Source organism: Homalodisca vitripennis, chromosome 7, assembly GCF_021130785.1.
Source record: "Homalodisca vitripennis isolate AUS2020 chromosome 7, UT_GWSS_2.1, whole genome shotgun sequence".
Lineage (NCBI taxonomy): Eukaryota > Metazoa > Arthropoda > Insecta > Hemiptera > Cicadellidae > Homalodisca > Homalodisca vitripennis.
In genome coordinates this window covers 24,690,278-24,708,847 of record NC_060213.1, presented here as the reverse complement: position 1 = coordinate 24,708,847, position 18,570 = coordinate 24,690,278, and the positions used below count along the sequence as shown (strand labels likewise).

General features: G+C 33.8%; 1 protein-coding gene across 1 annotated transcript in view; it reads left to right on the top strand.

Annotated features, from left to right (window-relative positions):
- The window catches only part of LOC124367024 (probable E3 ubiquitin-protein ligase HERC1), a 115,273-nt gene that overhangs the window by 58,716 nt on the left and 37,987 nt on the right, over positions 1-18,570 (top strand). The window contains 10 exon segments of the mRNA XM_046823705.1: positions 2,905-2,984; positions 4,607-4,770; positions 4,856-4,976; positions 5,862-6,091; positions 8,343-8,511; positions 11,381-11,469; positions 12,338-12,533; positions 15,476-15,749; positions 16,553-16,671; positions 18,433-18,565. Coding sequence (XP_046679661.1) covers positions 2,905-2,984; positions 4,607-4,770; positions 4,856-4,976; positions 5,862-6,091; positions 8,343-8,511; positions 11,381-11,469; positions 12,338-12,533; positions 15,476-15,749; positions 16,553-16,671; positions 18,433-18,565 — 1,575 coding nt within the window.

Genomic DNA, 18,570 nt, shown 5'->3' with positions numbered 1-18,570 from the left:
ATTAGTTGTTAAAACTTCCGTAAGAGAGCAGATCGATGTTCCTTTCGACTGTCGGGACTAATCAAAACGCTTTGTCACCGTTGGTGGACTTTGTAACGGTATCTACTCGGGTTGAAAGCAATCGCCGCCATTTTTTGTATGGCCTGTGACGCGGCATACGCCTACAGACGCGTTCGTTTCATTCAGCTGTTTAACTACGCGTGTGTGTTGGTCGTATGTTGGTTATATTGTTAAACAAAGTGTTTTGAATCAGTCCGTTGTAATTCTTATACAATTCTTATAAAATTGTTTTTACTAACATTTAGTATAATTTTTTGTGTTATAATGGCTAATCCAGATGATCCAAGTTTTGACAAATGAGCGCATTTTTGGTATATTATGTGTAATATTTTTTTCAATTATTTGTTTTGTATTTTATACTAGTTTCACCATACAAGTCCAGTTTATTTATTCTAAATAAATAAGGTTTATAAGTACAATATTTGTTTCATTTCCCTTGTAGGCTATCATATAAATAAGTTTGTGTTGAATTTCATATTATTACATTTCAAAATCTTATACTGAACTTATTTATTTTATGTACTAATTATACAGGAACTTCAGTTACAATTTACTCATTATAAATAACCTGTATAAATGTAATGTAATCTGTCAAATAGTGTTGCTATGTCCATTATCCTGCAATGCAGTTTATTCAAAATTTCAAATATTTTCGTGCGTATAAAATTCTCAAAAATATGTAATATTACATGTTTATTATTTTTTCTTATTAAGGTAATACCAAGGTATATGAAACAAAAATTAGCATTGGGAAATTTAAAAAAAAATATTTTTTTATGTCTTAGCGTTTGACAGTAATTTATATTAGCGCTTTAAGGGTTAATTAAATTCTGGTGGGAAGGATCAATTCAGTGTAAATGTTGATTTTAGCTTCAGTTCACTTCCTCTTGGTGCAGCATCTTGAATCTGACGCTGTCACAGACTTCACTCCTGGGATCAGAAGCTCGAAACAATCTCTTTACATTGTTTCAATTCCTAGACTAAAAAATATCAAAATATATTGTAATATAGAAGAAGAGGTAATGTTATTGTCTCAATTTTGCACCTGATGAGACAAGGAGAATACCTCTTCACCTGGAGTACACTATATTCCTATATTTTGTAGTATAGGTGTCTTTGATGTCGGAACAGGGTTGTTTGAGCTTATTCATCACAAACATTTTTTTATCTCTTTCTTTTTTCCTCTTAAGGAAGGTGAACTGGATTTAAACTCAACATTCACATAGTCACTATTGCTGATAACAGTCACTGTGTGTGGTTTCCTTGTTCAAAATAGTCATCTTTCTTATTATAACTAGAAAATAGTTTCTAAAATTTTTCTAATAGTAAAACACATTTATTTACTATTATTTGTTTTCTATGCCTTTACTCTTATAAACAATCTTTCCTATTTATAGTGGCACTCCAGAATGTATCATCAATATTATAATGGTAAAGAAGTGACCATTTGCATTGTAATATAACTGCACTATAAAAAATTACAAATCGTTAACTCCTAACTTAAGTGCTGTAGGGATATATCTATATATATGTAGCCAAGAATCAGGTAGGTTCTGACGACATATACTCCTCGTGTTTTTTTTTTTTTTTTTTTTTTTTTTTTTTTTTTTTTTTTTTTTTTTTTCCCGGTGAAACTGAAAATTGTATCATCGAACATGATGTATGAAGTGACTCAGACATCTTTGAGTACTGGTTAGCAGAAGTTGCGGCAACTTGTTGCGAGGTTGGGGTGGAAGTGAGGAGGGGAACTATTTCATCATGCGCTGTCAACTACTGCCCTGTTTGTTATGATTCTGCATTGTAAACAAACTTGTCATTGAATCTCGAATTAAATGAGTCATCATGAATAGATTTCTGCTTATCACCGTCATCTTTCTTTCTTTGGAACTCCTGATCTTGATAAAATCCTAAAATCGTTATCTATGGATCTACTTTTTCATTTATATTGTTAATTTCTACAAGTCCACTGCAATACTAATTTTACTTTATTTCTGTTACTATGTCACATAGTTATTATCTATATAATAACCAGTAATCCTAATAGAATAGTATTTCACTCTATTTTTGTGATTTGCAAAACGTTTTTGGTTTTTGGATCATTGTAACTCTTTTAACAGTTGAATTTCAAGAATAAAGAAAAATTATATTTAATTTTATTCCCAAGTTAAATTTGTTTTGAAACACTTAATCACTTTAATTATTGGACATATTGGATAATAATAATAATAATCTTTATTGCAGTTTGACAATATGTACATTGTATTGCAAGCATAATTTGTTTTAATCCCTATAGCTAAGGCATTCTCACATACATAAGTGATCATTCATTCTCTCATTCAGTACTATTAGGATCGTCAGACCCGCACAGAAATTAGAGACTAATTATCCCAGCGGCATGTCAGGAACTCATCGACAGAGTACAACGCATTTGACACTTAAAGGTGTTTCAATTAATCTTTGTAATGATTACAATAATTTTGAATGCGTTTCAGCTCTTCAGGGAGCCCGTTAATTAAATTGACACCAACTTGTTTGGGAAGGTTCGCAAAAGTAACAGTTCTGTGTTACTGAAGACGTAAGATACCCCTGCCTCTAGTCACATAATTGTGGATTTCCCTGCCCTGCACTTAGGTCTTCAATCAGATGGTCAGTGCACAGAGTACAAAATCTTAGAATGATACAACATTTAGTGCAGCAAATTCTGTAATACTTCTATAAGCATTTGAATGTTAATTGTAACTCAGCTTTGCCTTACTATGCAACCTGTTTCCTTGTACTCTATTGAAATCATAACATAATCTAACATGTTAGATAAATATCTATTAATGTAAAAAATTGGTATAGTTGCAGATCGTCAGCAAGACACAGAAGACAATGGAAGTTCTTCCGCTCCAGCGCCAGATTTGGAACAGCTGTGTAAGGAAGTAAGTGTGCAGCTAAACCTTTAAATTATAATTAATTGGGCCTTTAAAAGCCCAACTGAGACGACAACTCAGAAAAGTTTTCTTCTGTTCTACTGATGGGGAAAATCCTACTCTAGAATCAAAAATAATAGATACCCAAGATTGAAAGTTAACCACAAACTAACTAATAGAGCTATAATTGTAGATTTACAGTCAAATTTAGTTTTTCATCTCTGTGTTTAGACATTATAAAGCATATAATGAAAAAGGGTACCAGTTTATGGTGCTTTTAAAACCAAACTGCAACTGAAAATTCATAACTCAGAAACTTGTGCTCCATTTAAGACCAAAGTTATTTATAAGATACAAGTGTGCTGTCTTTGAAAATACAAGATTGGAATTATGTGGAAAATACTTGTTATTAAATTGCCATCTTAATTTTTTTTTTTTTTTTCAATAGACGGCTCAAGAAATCACATGTTACATTAGTCTCGTAATAGAGCTCTTAGTCACTATCCTGGACATGTAACTTTGTAGACCACTACATAAAACATTTAATTTTAACACAGATTTAATTGAGCAGGTTTTTTAAATTTATCATTACCGGCACCTGTCGTTTGAACCTGCCGAGGCAACACCACCCTGGACATTTACAATTCAACAACATAATCAAACTGGTTACAATTTATTATATTTTTGCAATGTTTTTAGAAAGTCTCAAATATTAAGAAGAAACTAATTTTAATCTTATGAAAATCAGACAGATCATCAAAGGCATTTTTGTAGATCTTTTTAAAGAAGTCATCGATCTCCTGTTGACTCCTATTCTTCTTATTCTCATGGGGCACTTGCCTATGCAAGGATCTTATCAAACAAAACTAGAAAGAAAATTTATAGAGTATAAGGTCGAAGGCACTAATAAAAAGTGCTACGGTCACATACAGTATTTGTATCTACGCTATTCTTAACTCAGATCCATAGGCGAATTATCATATATTGGTATCTTATTAATCCCCCGGAGGATTCACTTCTGGCTGGTTTATACCTTCCAGTTGAACCCACACTGAGCACAGCAAAAACTGATGTGTCACTTAAATCTGGGCAACCTTATGGATGACCAGGAGCGGTACATCACTAACCACAAATATCGTGATTCTGGGGCGCAAGGGTAATTCGATAGGTCTAGTCTACTGTGGAAGATGACTGTTGGAGTTAGTGGGGTTTGTTCCCTAAGAGTCAAAGGTTCTTACTAGCCTAGACATAAGGGTGTGCCATCCTCTTCCTGCTTTGACTGGAGAGGCTGGTTCAGAGCTGGCTTCACCTTCTTCCTTGGGGACATGACGAGATTAGTGCCCTAAACTTTTCCCCATGAATCTTGACAGAAGGCAGCACCTACTCCCAACCTTATCCATCAAAACTATTCTGTCACTCCGGAAGCAGCGCAAAGGTCCTTATAGGACAAGATGCAATTTTCTAAGCTTCTTATCCTAAGAGAACAAAAAATATTTTATATAAAATCTTGAAATGTGGGCTTCTAAGTCTTAGATTACATATGAGTTTTATATCAAAAGGCCTGTAGTGTGATGTTTTCGTGAAACAATATTTTGTGAAGTATAGGTTTTTATATTGCTTGGGTTTTTCAGGTGTGGCCGGCGATGGCTGTGATCGGGGGTCAGGACAGAGGACTCAGGGTCGGTGGCCACTGCGTAGAGAAGGCCTCAGGCCGACGGGCTTCCGTCCTGGGCACTCTCAAGCGCGGCCTGTCCTCGGTCAAACTGCTGTGGGACGATGGTGACGGCGAGATCAGGTACGTTCCTGCACTCCTTTAGGTGCATAAGATAAACAGGCGCCCTTGAAAATCTATTGTCTGATGGTTGTGTCGTATGTTACAGTGATGGTCTGCTTAACGGGCTGGAGGCTTGCGAACCGTTCCCCTTCTCCTGTAACAAGTTGGGACCTGTCTCGCCAGACATTTGGCTCAGCATCATCAAACTGACAGGTCTCACTGGACATGTAAGTCTTTAAGATAAGTTCTGCTCTGGTAAAAGTGTGGTCCTATAGAGTTTACATTGAGTAGAGGTGTCCTGTTGTCTCAGGATAGAATAGAATAGAGAATATACTTTATTCCAGAAAATATAGATTAACAAAAATTGACATCAGTACTGGTAGGAATTACTAGTCACATTATCCGGTAAGCATGGCTAGCTCTACCGAAAGTTAAACTTAATTGTATAGTGTTCAGTTGAATCTTAACAAGTAAATCATGTGGTTAATCCGCACAATTAACGGTTATTTTAAACATAATGTATTTAGAAATAAATTTACAAATTAAAAACTTTTAATATAAAACTATACAAATTCTTAAACTAAAATTTGAAAAAAGTTATCAATATTAACAAAATTTAAAAGCCAATTTTTCAATTTATTCTTAAATTTTATTTTATTTTTACAATTTTTTATTTGGAAAGACAGAAGATTAAAAAACTTTGGACGCAAAAAGGAAAAGTTGTTTTTGAAGATTGACTTATTTACCTTCGGTCATATGAACACGAACAGTCCCAGTGGATTTCAACAGGAGGCTTACTACTTACGACTCCTGGAATTCTTAAAAGTAGGGAAATTAATCCTGATATTATTATTCAATGACAAAGATGTTTTAACAAAACATCTATTATTTGGTAGACTTCTTAAATAGTATAAATGAACACACATAAATTAAATACAAAATTAGCCAAAAAAGTAGTTCATGCGTATACTCTTATTTTAATTTATTTAGATTATTTGTTTTATTTTTATTTATATCTAACTTTACATTTGACTAAACTGTACACGATATTGGATTCACGGAATCCTAAATGTACGTAGTGTACTTGTATTGATTGCTCATCCATGTTACAGCTGAAAATGCCAGAAGTGTCGCTTTCACCAACTGAGTGGGAGGCAGTAGATGCGCGGAGACGTCAATCGTCAGCATCGCACTCCGTTGTGCAATCCGTAGAGTCACTGACACACCAGATGGTGACCAGCATTATCGGTGAGGTGACTCGACGTGGCAGCGGGGACCACACTATAGCCGACCCCTCTGACAGCTCGGACAGGGAGTTTGTACAGCAGTCCCTAACAGCCAGGTTATGATTCATATTCTTTATTAGCTATTACGTTTAACAAATTACAATGAGCTTCATCTAGTTAATGCAACTAATTCATAATATTACAACAACAATAGATTGTAAATTAAAACTACAACACTCATTAAAATCAAAGTTAAAACATTCTTCAGTGGTATCAAAACATCTTCTCCTTGACCAACTTACATACCACACTTTTGTATTTATTACAAGGTAATTGCCTTACTGCTAATGGTAACTTGTTAAAAAATGTGTATTTTCGAAATTTAAAACTTTTACGAGTCTTGTCTGACCTAACATTTGGAATCACTTAATTAAGGCGTTGTCTGGCCTCATAAATATGATAAAAACAGTAGTTATTAAACATACTAAAATGCCCTTTAACATGTAGCAAATTACTGTATACATACATGTCTTTAATGTCATTGTTTCGAGATCAAGAAAGGTCGTGTTACAAGATTCAGAAGCTGACAAGCTAGTGATTAGCTCTTATTGCCTTTTTTTTGTCAAATAAAAGCTTTTTTGGCTGCACTTGAGTTGCCCCAAAGTGTTACACAATAGTTGAGTTACGAATGAATCAGACCAAAGTAGACCATTAACAAAATTTCCATTAACTTAGTTTTCTTAAGAGACAAGTTGCTCTAGACAGATTTTGACATGTGCATCCCAGCTCAGTTTAGTGTCAAGACAAATACCCAACAGCTATAAATGACAGGATAAAAATAAAGATTATACAAAATGTCTATATTTTGTTTTAGTGAGAATAATATATGTTCCGTCTCACTTTCATTTATCATTGACAACAGGTTCTCTTCCACCTCTATTGAATCTTTTATTGGTCAGTGACATCCATTCACTCAGTAGAATTCTCAAAATAGTCAAAATTTGTAAAATAGCTCTGATTGCTAAAATATACAGAACTTTTAATCCATTCAGTGAAGTTATATGTGATTTTTTAGAAAGTACTAAGTAATACTAAAAACATATTAGAAATACTTAACATAATTTCTGTAATGTGACATCTTGAAAAACTTTAAGAAAGTAACTAAATGATACTCTAGTATTCAGGCAGTCCCTAAATGATTGTAGCACATTTTGCTTATAGTTTTAGGTGTTTGTGAGCCTGGTGGCAGGTATTAACTATGGTGGAAGAATTTGGTAATACCGTGTAGCGATACAAAATATTATGGCGAAATAAAATTATAATAATTATTAGGCTGTATAATTTCACAATGCAGGTACATTTAAAGTACATTTGGTTTCGTGGATCACCACCGAATGGTGTTGTATATTACTTTTAGTAAAACCATCGCATGAGCCGCATAATTATACATACCTATACTTATACAATGGGTCACGCCTTCATCCTGGCATTCCCTAGACCAGAGTCTCCCTCGCTTCGTTGTCGTTTTTTCTCCCTCGGGGTGGCCTACTGCCATGCACTTAAGCCTCAAGGGCTTTTTGCGCACCCCGGAAACACACCATGAGGCCTACCAGTCTATTTCAGCAGTTCCACAAACCACCGAAAACAACCTATCAGGTCCTCCTGGGGAAATTCACCACCCTTGTCCAAACTACCAAAGATGGCATGCCGCTCCCTTGCAATTGAAGGGCAATCAAAGAGCAGGTGCTCGGCACTTTCATCCTGCTCATCACACATTCTACAGAGCGGATCCTCCTGAAGGATGCCGACTCTGTGAAGATGCTTCCTCAGGTGACCATATCCCGTGATAAGACCAATAACCCGAGAAGACATTGATCTATTTAGTGAGAGAAGGTCCGACGCCACTCTGGAGGAATGCGACTGAAATGTTCAGTGTCGGTTAGTCAAAGTTTGCTAGGGTAAGTAGAGGTTACACATTTAAACGTCAGTAGTTATATAGCGTTGATTCATTTTAAGGGCGAGTAGCTACTTTGTTTTAATTTTATGTATTTTAAATAAGCTTTAAGGTCTGTTTTATTGTAGTTTTATCCCAGGAGGATCCGGGAGAGTTGTTTCTTTGATTTAATCATTACTTCCTCTGACACTGCTTTGGCCATGAATTTATCTGAGTTAGCATCCCCATAGGATAGCGATACAATGAAATATTGGTTATGAAACAGGTAATGTAAAAGGTTCATTGAGAACGTTTATAAGAGAAAACTTACAAAAGGTGTTACAACAGTCAAATACAGAGGATATCCCGAAAAATTGTAACATTAGTACTCCTTAAATTAATATTGCAAGCCTATAATGTTGGTTACCTTGCAGGTTAGCCAATGAGAAACTGCTTTCGTGTGAAGCGACTGCTATCCAGGTAACCTGTGTGCAGATGTCGGCACTGAAGACCATGACCACACTGCTATCCTCGAGCCAGTATACAGAGCTGCTACTGGTACCCAAGTCAACATTCAGCCCTCCGTCAAAAGAAGAAGATCAGGTCAGAGACCTTCTGTAATCTATTGATGATCATTTAAAAAGGTTCATTGCTGTGACAAGTAAAGTTTGTAAAGGGCTATAAATAGTTGTAAATTTCTTAGAATGTCATTTTAACTGGTTTAGTGGTGGTATGATATTATAAAATCCACCCATTGCCAAGTTCAAGAATTTGAGGTCATAGTTCAAGTTCCCCAAGGTCATGATGTCAGGTCAGTTAAAATTGCTGAAAAATTTGTCCCTGTTGTCCTTCCAGTTTAGAAATTTCAATTTTTTTACAGTTAGCCTTGAACTAAAGATTAGTTAGAGATAGCACTGGGCATCGCCCATTGTAGACCTTTAGGTTAGAAATTCAAGTTTATGCACCGTCAACTTATGAATAATATGGCTATAAGATATATATATATATATATATATTTACTCCTCCAAATTGTTTAAAGTTTAAACAAAACAGAAAACCAGTGTTCATGCCTTAATTTTTGAGTTCCCTGAACCCTTCATCAGAAACACACTGATTTAATAAAATATAGAAACATAACCCAAACCAAGAATTAAAAACATAACAAAAAAAAAGAAAAGAAATTTAACAAATAAATACCATACACAAAACAAGATTCCAATCAGCTGTATGTACAATATTTGTAAATGTTTACATAGAATTAAAAATATATATTAGAAGGGAAAGAGAATCATCTTAGGTTCAACCCATCTGGTTGCCTTGATTTTAAAATTAATTGATGTGCGATTTCAACATTTAAATTTATCAGATTAGAATTTTGATTTGGATTTGGTTCTAAATGGTAAATTCGTTTTAGGCCGAAGCAGTTTTTTTATTTATTTTGATTGTGTTGAATCGCATGAGCAGATAATGGTTTCTCATAATTTGTATGAACAACATCAACATTAGATTAACTTTTTTAATTTTTTGAATATGGCATTACCAGTTTTAATCCTATCATAATGTAAGCTTTGCTATATAAAACAAAACACAAAATCACAAATTTAAATAAATAATAATTACCCTACTTTAAATTAAATTTTACCATCTTGATTGTTTTGTCTTTGTGTTAACAGAACACAGTACTTGAGCACAAGAAAACTGATAAACAGCCTCAAAGCCACTTTGATAAAATAGTACTTAGTTTCATTGTGCATATGTTTATTGGTTTGTGTGTGTTGAAGTTGTTATAAAGTTCCATTCTTAGGAGAAAAATATACTTATCCTCTGTTTATTTATAATTTACTATTGACAATGGATCATTTGATAGAGTAACAGAATTTTGGATATTTGCCATCATTTGTGTTAGAAAAATTAGAACACTTAAGCATGCACAAAATACAAAAAAGCAAATTAACCCTTTTACTACCGGACACTTTTTTTGTAGTATGTTGGAAAATGTTGGACTTCATTTGTATTGACTTGCTAAAAATGTTCCAAATGTGACAAATCCTTATTTTGAATATCATTGGGATCATTGTTTGAAGGTTATTTTTGACGATGGAAGGATTGCGAAGGAAACAGGATTTTTCCGGACATTTGCCATCGTTCAGTGAAACAAGAAAACAGTAACACTACGTTTCGAGATCTGCAATCTGATCTCTTCTTCAGGTAAAGAACTAACCTAATACATAATTACAAACTAGGTTAAAATAAACAAATCTTACTAAAGCGTTGTGGCACGCCTAAGTTAGGAATCACAACCTACATGTTGTTTGTCAACTTCTCTAACTCTATAGACATGCACTTTAGGTTGTGATTCCTGACTTAGGCGTGCCACAACGCTTTAGTAAGATTTGTTTATTTTAACCTAGTTTGTAATTATGTATTAGGTTAGTTCTTTACCTGAAGAAGAGATCAGATTGCAGATCTCGAAACGTAGTGTTACTGTTTTCTTGTTTCACTGAACGATGGCAAATGTCCGGAAAAATCCTGTTTCATTGGGATCATTGTTAGCAATAATGGTACTGTGTAGTTTTTACAACACTATCTGTCACAGCATCAACAGGAACATGGTCTTGTTGTAGACCTAACCTTAACTACTTGGGGCTGGGTTTTCTCCTCCTCATCAGAAGAGTGTTCCGAAACAACATAATCGCGATGTACATCAGTATCATCATCCTATGAAATTAAATCACCAGAATCAGAATCATTGCCACTGAAATCACAATTAGATTCAGAGTCTGAATCACAAATGTTGTTTACAAACTTATCACTTAGATAGGCATCATCTCTCATGGCAAGACCACTCTCTACAAGATTATTGAACAATGTCCCTTCACCAACAGATAATCTTCTCCTTTTACTCATTTTCTAAATCGTAACAATATGTATATTGACAAAACAGAAACCCCGAATAAAGTGTAAAACACGAAACGAACTCACGACTAACGAGATTGACTATAACCACAACAAAGCAAACTCAAAGTAAAACCAAAGACATTTAGTAAAGAAATGGCTTCCACAGAGTATAAAACTTTTTTCTGTGTGTTTTACATATAGTAATGAACAAGACAGCTGAATTTCAAAACATTTAGACAACATTGAAAGTCAGCATAAAATAAATGAGAGACGGCTTTTATAACGCATGTTGGCGATTTTCACACAACATGCAGTGTGCACAAATAAGCACATCAGCAGTAAAAGGGTTACGACATGGCAATCAAATTGCCAAATTGAAACTTTATAGCACAACAAATTGTATGTCAAAAATCAAGCATAGTACATGCTGAGCATCTGACGATAGTGGAACAACAGAATTTAAATAGATTACTCTTCATTGCTGTAAATATCAGTGAGGTATAAAAATTATCTATAAGATGTCCTAGTTTATATAAGTTTTATGATTATTGTCTAACTGTCTCGTTGACCACAGAACTGCGAAGGGTTGGAGTCAACTGCCACCAAAGAGCCCAGGGACCAAGACGAGGGTACTCTGAGAGAAGCGCTCCGATATATCCTCAGGTAATTGTGAATTTTTGTATCTTCTGAAATTATGGCCATCTTCTTTCCAAATTCTTGTAATATAAACGGTATAAATTTTGTAAATGAACCATCATTGATTAAATCGCAATTTGTATTTTTTGCGGCACAATTTGTATAATATTTTCCCCCTTCGTTATGTTATGTCCAACTTTCTATTTATATTTTTATACATTCTAACTAGCGATGTGTATAAGCAAAATCTTGTATCCACTGAATTTTCAAACAAAGATTTGGATTCAGTTAGCAAGATTTGTCAATAAAATTTGCTCAAATTCACAGCGTCACTTCATTGGACTCTATTGGTGAAATCTTCCTTACGTCAAACTAATAAACAGTGAGTCATTTCAACTAAAAAAATGATGTTAGGAGAGGATTCAGAATTTACAAAACTCAAATCAATTTTGAAGGGTAGGAAATTAATTCCCAGTTTCTGGAATTTCAAACGTTTAAGTTATAAGAAGCTAAAATCTTTTAAACTAAGTACAATGTAAACAAAATCACCACCTATCCAATTTCTGCCATTCTTAAACCTTTGGAGACTGTTTGATAATATAAAAAGTAATTCAAAAATACCAGTATATTGAAAACGGATTCAGACAATTACATATTTTAAAACAGTCATATTCATTCAAATCCACCAAAAATTACCGGGGAATTTAGGATAACCCCTTTTTCCCCTTGTTTGATGATACCGCCATCTTGGAATGAGTAGGAAATTTGTAAAACTGATATCAAGTGCACATTTCTTGACCCAAAAAACCCCTTGGAAACCAGATTTGTGCAAATCTGTTTGTACATAGCTGAAAATCCCATTTTCTGCTGTTTATAACCATTTTGGTTTGTCCAGATGTTTGGTGGAGAAAGCAGTGGCTCTATGTGATCTGCCACAGTTGGCATCACTGGAGGAACTGGAACGTGCATTCAGTATGTTACACAGCGAACACACTCGTGCGCGGGCACACCACAAACATCGCATCGACACGTTGGAGGCTCGGGTGCGAGGACTCAACAACACTCGGCCAAATAGTCAGGAGACCAGTCAGGTGAAGCTTTCAATGCTGCGAATCATTTATATTTCTTCATAGATAAATTATTAATTCATTTGAAATTTAATCATGGTCAGTAGATCATTTTAAATACAATCTTGTATTGCTTCTAAATGCTTGAGAAAAAGTCCATAGAAATTGGCAGGAACCAAGAAATAAGTAGAACAAATAAACATTGAATATACAATATTTATAATTCCTAATATGAAAAAGAGCCTTTTAAAGAAAAAAGATGTAGGTTACTAATAAATGTGGGCCTAATGGAAGATTCAAAGAAACAGATCAAAATACCTTACCATAGTGGCTGTGAAGTTATCTGATTCTTGACTTATTTGTAATTACCAAAGTTTTATGCATAGTAATATTTTTGATAATGTGTAACTTAAGGTGGTACATTACTATATAAACAGCAACTTTTACTGCAATTTAAACTATGTAAGGTGGATTTGAAGAAATTCTTAACCTTATACAAAAATTTAAACAAAAAGTCAATTTCTATTAATCGAAAATTATAACAAATTATAAAAGTAAATTTAAATGCAACACTATTGACTGTGATCAACTAATTAAAATAATTGATTCTATTAAGCCAAAATGGTCGGCAGGGTATGATGACATACCTATAAAGATTATTAAAGAGGCAAAACATGCACTTTTAAATCCTCTTTTACATGTGGTGAATGTTTCTATAATAACAGGAAACTTCCCAACTCAATTAAAAATATCAAAAGTTGTTCCTGTATTAAAAAAAGGAGGAGACAGCAAAAATCCTCTAAATTATAGACCATTGGCAATACAACCTGCTTTATCAAAAATATTTGAAAAGACTATGATGATTCAATTAGTAGACTATTTTGAGAAGGGTAAATTGCTGGATTTGGAGCAGCATGGCTATAGAAAAAATAGATCAACGGTAACAGCATTAATTGATTATATTGAGAATGTGCTAGAAAATTTGGATGAAGGGAATCATACTGTTGGAGCCTTTCTGGATCTGACAAAGGCATTTGATAGTGTCTGCCATAAAACCTTGCTAGAAAAATTAGAATCATATGGTATTGAGGATAAAGAATTAAGCTGGCATCAGTCATATCTGGAAGGGCGACAGCAGTATGTTAGTATTAAATATCTAGGTAATAATGAAATAAGAAATATTAATTCAAGAATAGAAAAAATACAATATTCTGTACCACAAGGTTCAGTATTGGGCCCATTTTTGTTCTTATGCTACTTGGGAGGTATGCCACAGATTTTGACAAATTTATCAAATAAAAATCATTTATGTTTGTTTGCAGATGATATAAGTATGTCAGTTTCTGGAAAAGATTTACAAAGTGTAATAAATACAACAGAATATTCAATGTCACAACTAAAATGTTACTTGAATGATAGAAATTTATTACTAAATTCTGATAAAACAATTCTAATGAAATTTAAATGTAAACAATCAAATGAGATAAATACAATTGGAAATAAATTTGTAAAAGATACAAAATTCTTGGGTCTGGCTCTAAGTAATACATTAAGTTGGACAAAACAAGTAGAAAAAAATTTGTCATAAAATGAGTTCTGGAATATTTGCAATCAGGCGGTTATCCTTCTTCCTAGAAATAAATGCACTGAAATCTGTTTACTATGCCTTGATACATCCACACATTTCATATGGCATTGAAATTTATGGTGGAACCAGTGCAAATAACTTAAACAAAATATTACATTTACAAAAAGTGGCAATAAGACATATTCTACACCTTAAAAATAATGATAGTTGTAAAGACCACTTTATTAACCTAAGAATAATGACAGTATATAGTTTATATATTTATAAAACTATATTACATGTCAAGACAAATGCAGAGTCTATACCAAGGCAACAAGATTATCATAATTATAATACAAGAAATAGAGAAAATTTTGTAGTAAAGAAACATAATAAAGAAAAATATAAACAGTGTCCGACATACATAGGAATAAAATTTATAAATGACCTTCCAGGCTGTATTAAGAATGAGAATTCTTTTAATAATTTTAAGAAAATGTTGAAACAATTTTGTACAGATCATTCATTCTACTCTCTTGAAGAGTTTTTTACACGGTGACTTGAAAGTAATTTTGTTTGTATTTGCCTACCATTACAAAACATATTAACACTATGGACATAAATATTTAAAATATTATATGTATTATTATACTGTATTAAATATAAAGTATGAATACTCTAACCTGAGTCTTATGTTTTATATTGTAGTAAAGGTAATTGACGCAATTCATGTACATTATGTATAAAAAGAATAAAGGAATTTTGAATTTGAATTTGAATAACACCTGTGTGAACTATTTCTACTAACATAATTTTTTACCTTCCTAAATTGCTTTTTTTTTATTATTAATTTCGTAAGTCTAGGTTTTGCATAATTAATACGTTCATAGCATTTTTAAATTACTGTGTTTATTAACATTGTATAATATTACATTGACTTTGACTTAACTCCTTGTTTGGTGTCAATTAATCAATCTGTTTTTTTTTTTTTTTTTTTTTTTTTTTTAATATAAGTCAACATTTTTTGGAATATATAATACATTTTTTTAAACATACAGTTAGGGAATTTTCATAATATTTAGTTTCCAAAAAAGTTGCTGGTCCTTTTGGATGGTGCTAAGTTAAATATAAAATTGGCCCCTTTTGTGTCTGAAAGATTTTTTTATGGAATTACAGTATTGATCTTATTGACATAATAAATTTAGCTTGCTTTTATCCCATTTGAGTTTTTACATTATAATTTTATCAATGTATTAAAATTTAAACTTTATTTTTTAATTGGAGATACTTATTCAAATAAAAATTAAGATTTTTAAGATTAAGGGTTTTAAGATTTTATGTTACCACACTTTTATTGCAATTTTATTTTTAACTCTCTGTGTCTGTGTGGTTGAGACAGGTTGTGCGTCAACAGCAGGGCCCAACTTATCTACCCTCGTTGTCCCGTATGGCCCAGAAGGTGTCTCCAGTGATCCCCCCCACCAAGCTTCTCCCTCTCTCTCTGCCTCCTCTCGGCTCCCCCCAGCTAGAGAAGGCTATGCCCCCCACCCCTGCCAAACCCAGGCACAGTCTGCATCGCTCACCCTCGCCCCCCCACCCCCTCATAGCTGCCCCTCTACTCGAGATGGGCTTCTCACTGAAACACGTCCAGAAGGCCATCAACGCCATCGGAGGTAAGTGACCAGTTTGCTACTTACCACTCTGACCAAGTGGTTTTAGAGAAAGAAAGACGAGCTAGACTAGAGATTATTCTTATCACCTATGCCTCCTACTTCACTGCATAATTATTACAAAAAACTATGGGTTTTGTCAATTAGCACACAGTGAACAATGACTAGTAAGAAATAGTTATACATTTTTGCACCTAAAATATTTTGTGTAAACTGTACATACTCTATTCTAAATTTAATCCTAAAATTCATATCAACATTATATAAGTTTTTTTGGCTTTTGTGTGTTAAGATTTTTTGTTGTCACCTTCATTTCAGCTGTAATTCAATGGTTCAATAAAATTATTCATTCAATCAATTTAATTCATTTATCAATTCAAACCATCATGAGAGTTTTTATAGGAAGAGTAAGGTTACTTTTACCAAATTGAAAGGATATTTCACTCTTTCCTCATAGAAGATTAAAAAGAACACACAAAGTGGCACTTCATCAACCACAGAGAGAATTTGAAGTCTCCAGTGTTGCCAAATTACGGGGGCAATGATGTTGCAGAAACAAAGAGGTTGCACTTTCAGAAAATATGTTTCAAGACAATGTAAGAAAAATGGTGAAAACAACCTTCAATTGTTACAATTAATTTTTTAATTATTTGATCCAAACAGTTAACCACAGGAATTCTAGAAGCATTTTTTTCTAGAATGGTCCGAAAGTACTTTCCTTTTATTCCCAATCTACAGGTTACATTATTTTATATGTTATGTACAGTATTATTAACTTGAGTGGCTGATGGTGTAAATACGTACAGGTAGCACCGACATCGGTTCCACCACGGTGAATCAATTGGCCACCTGGATGATAGAGCATCCTTGCATAGAGTCAGACATCATAGAGACAGACTCCATGGGGAGCAGCGAGCAGGAGCAGGTACTTTTTACACACAGGTCATTTATTTGTACATGGTACACGACAGTTGTTAGTTATTCATCAGTTATCTGTATGTTTTGTGAAATTTAAGGGTCATGCCATGTTACAAAATTCTCAGTGTGACAAAATCTCTGTTAATTTTTCAGTTACCCATTACTTCTAACTGTGGATACAGTAAAAGTGCACATTTACGACAAGTATATGCACTACTTGTAACTTTGATATAGTAACAAAATATCGGTTACTAATTTTATTTAGGTCAAGAAAAAATATCCAGCTTTGAATCATTGTTAATGATATGAGGCGTATTCCAAAAGTAACCGTCATTTGGTTATTAAAAAATTACTCTATTTTTTATATAATTGTCATTAAGATTCAAGTACTTATCAGATCTTTTGAGTAACTTAGAAATACCTTCTACAAAGAAATCTTCCGCCTGCGCTTTTAAACAGCCAGTGACAGCATTTTTGAGTTCATCATCGTAATTGAAATGTTGAGAGCCAAGCGACTTTTACATTTGGGTAAAGAGATTATAATCATTCATAGCCAAGTCTGTGCTGTGGAGTGGATAGTTGAAAATATTCCATTTAAATTTTTGCAAAAGATCAGTGGTTTGCAGAGAAGAGGTTGAGCATTGTCGTGCAAAAAAGTGACATCAGAAGTGAGAATGAACCGATTCATGTACATTCTCTTCACCCTTAATGTTTGGCCTATAAACGGCACAAAGTTCCATATGAATATTTTTTAGCTGTAAAAAACCTAATTACACCATGCACTTCAGGAAACTCAATTGCAACACAACATTTTACAAAACTAGAGAAAATGAAAGAGCACCCATACCTTTTAACTATCATGGCTAGATGCCGACTGCCTGCTGTGCATGCTATTGTGTGAGACGGAGCACTACTACCAATGCTGTACACAAATGGTGGTACTTTTGGAATAGCCCTTGTATAGCAACAAAATTATGTAACTTTTCATCCGATTTAGCCACAGATAATTGAATTGTAATGTAATTGGCAAATAACATTGCATTACAACTCTTCAAGTTTACAAAGTGCATAGCGTGTTAAGGCTTTATCTGTTGTAGGATTAGTAATAATTTTAATGCAGTAGAGCATCAACAATCCGAACGTAAAAAATCTGAACATCAAACATCCAAAACATCAAAAATCCGAACACCCACTTTAAACATGTGAACTGCATTTGCACGATGCTGTGAGAGGACAATGAACTCGGGAGTGTTTGTTTTTAATCATCCACTTTCCTTTTCCTCAGTGGTCAAGTCTATTCTTTTCCCCAACAGTGTCGTTGTCACTGTCACCAGTCAGTTCAGTTGCTTCACTTGTTCAGTAGTGTAGTAGTAGTTGCATATTGTGATTCGTTGTTATGTACGTTGTTCTGACAAAATCTACTACAATTTTGTAAATTGTTGAATGATGAATAAATGACTTTACATAATTTGTATTTTAATTACATACTGTGTTTGTGTGTGTGTATGCCTTATGCATTTTTATCCATCCTACTATTTTTAATGTAAGTAGGAATTTATAGGTTATGTTTGAAAATCCGAATAAATTGGAAATTTAAACAAATCATAAATTCGATCCCCCTCCTCCCCTCTCCCCACAGTTTCAATTAGTTTTGATGCTCTACTGTACCAGATTTAAATATACAGTTGAGGCTTCTTGTTCACATCAGTAATAATTAAATTATTTAAAAATTGAACTGTCACCGATATTCTAGTTATTTTGTTGTTAGTGTCAGCGTTACGACCCAAGCAGACTGTACCTGGCTGATGACATAGTGGGGCCGGTGGGCACTCGGCGAGGTTGTGGTCCCACGCGGCGGCGACCCGGCTCCGATATCCGCAGTTACTTGGCAGACCGGACAGGTAAG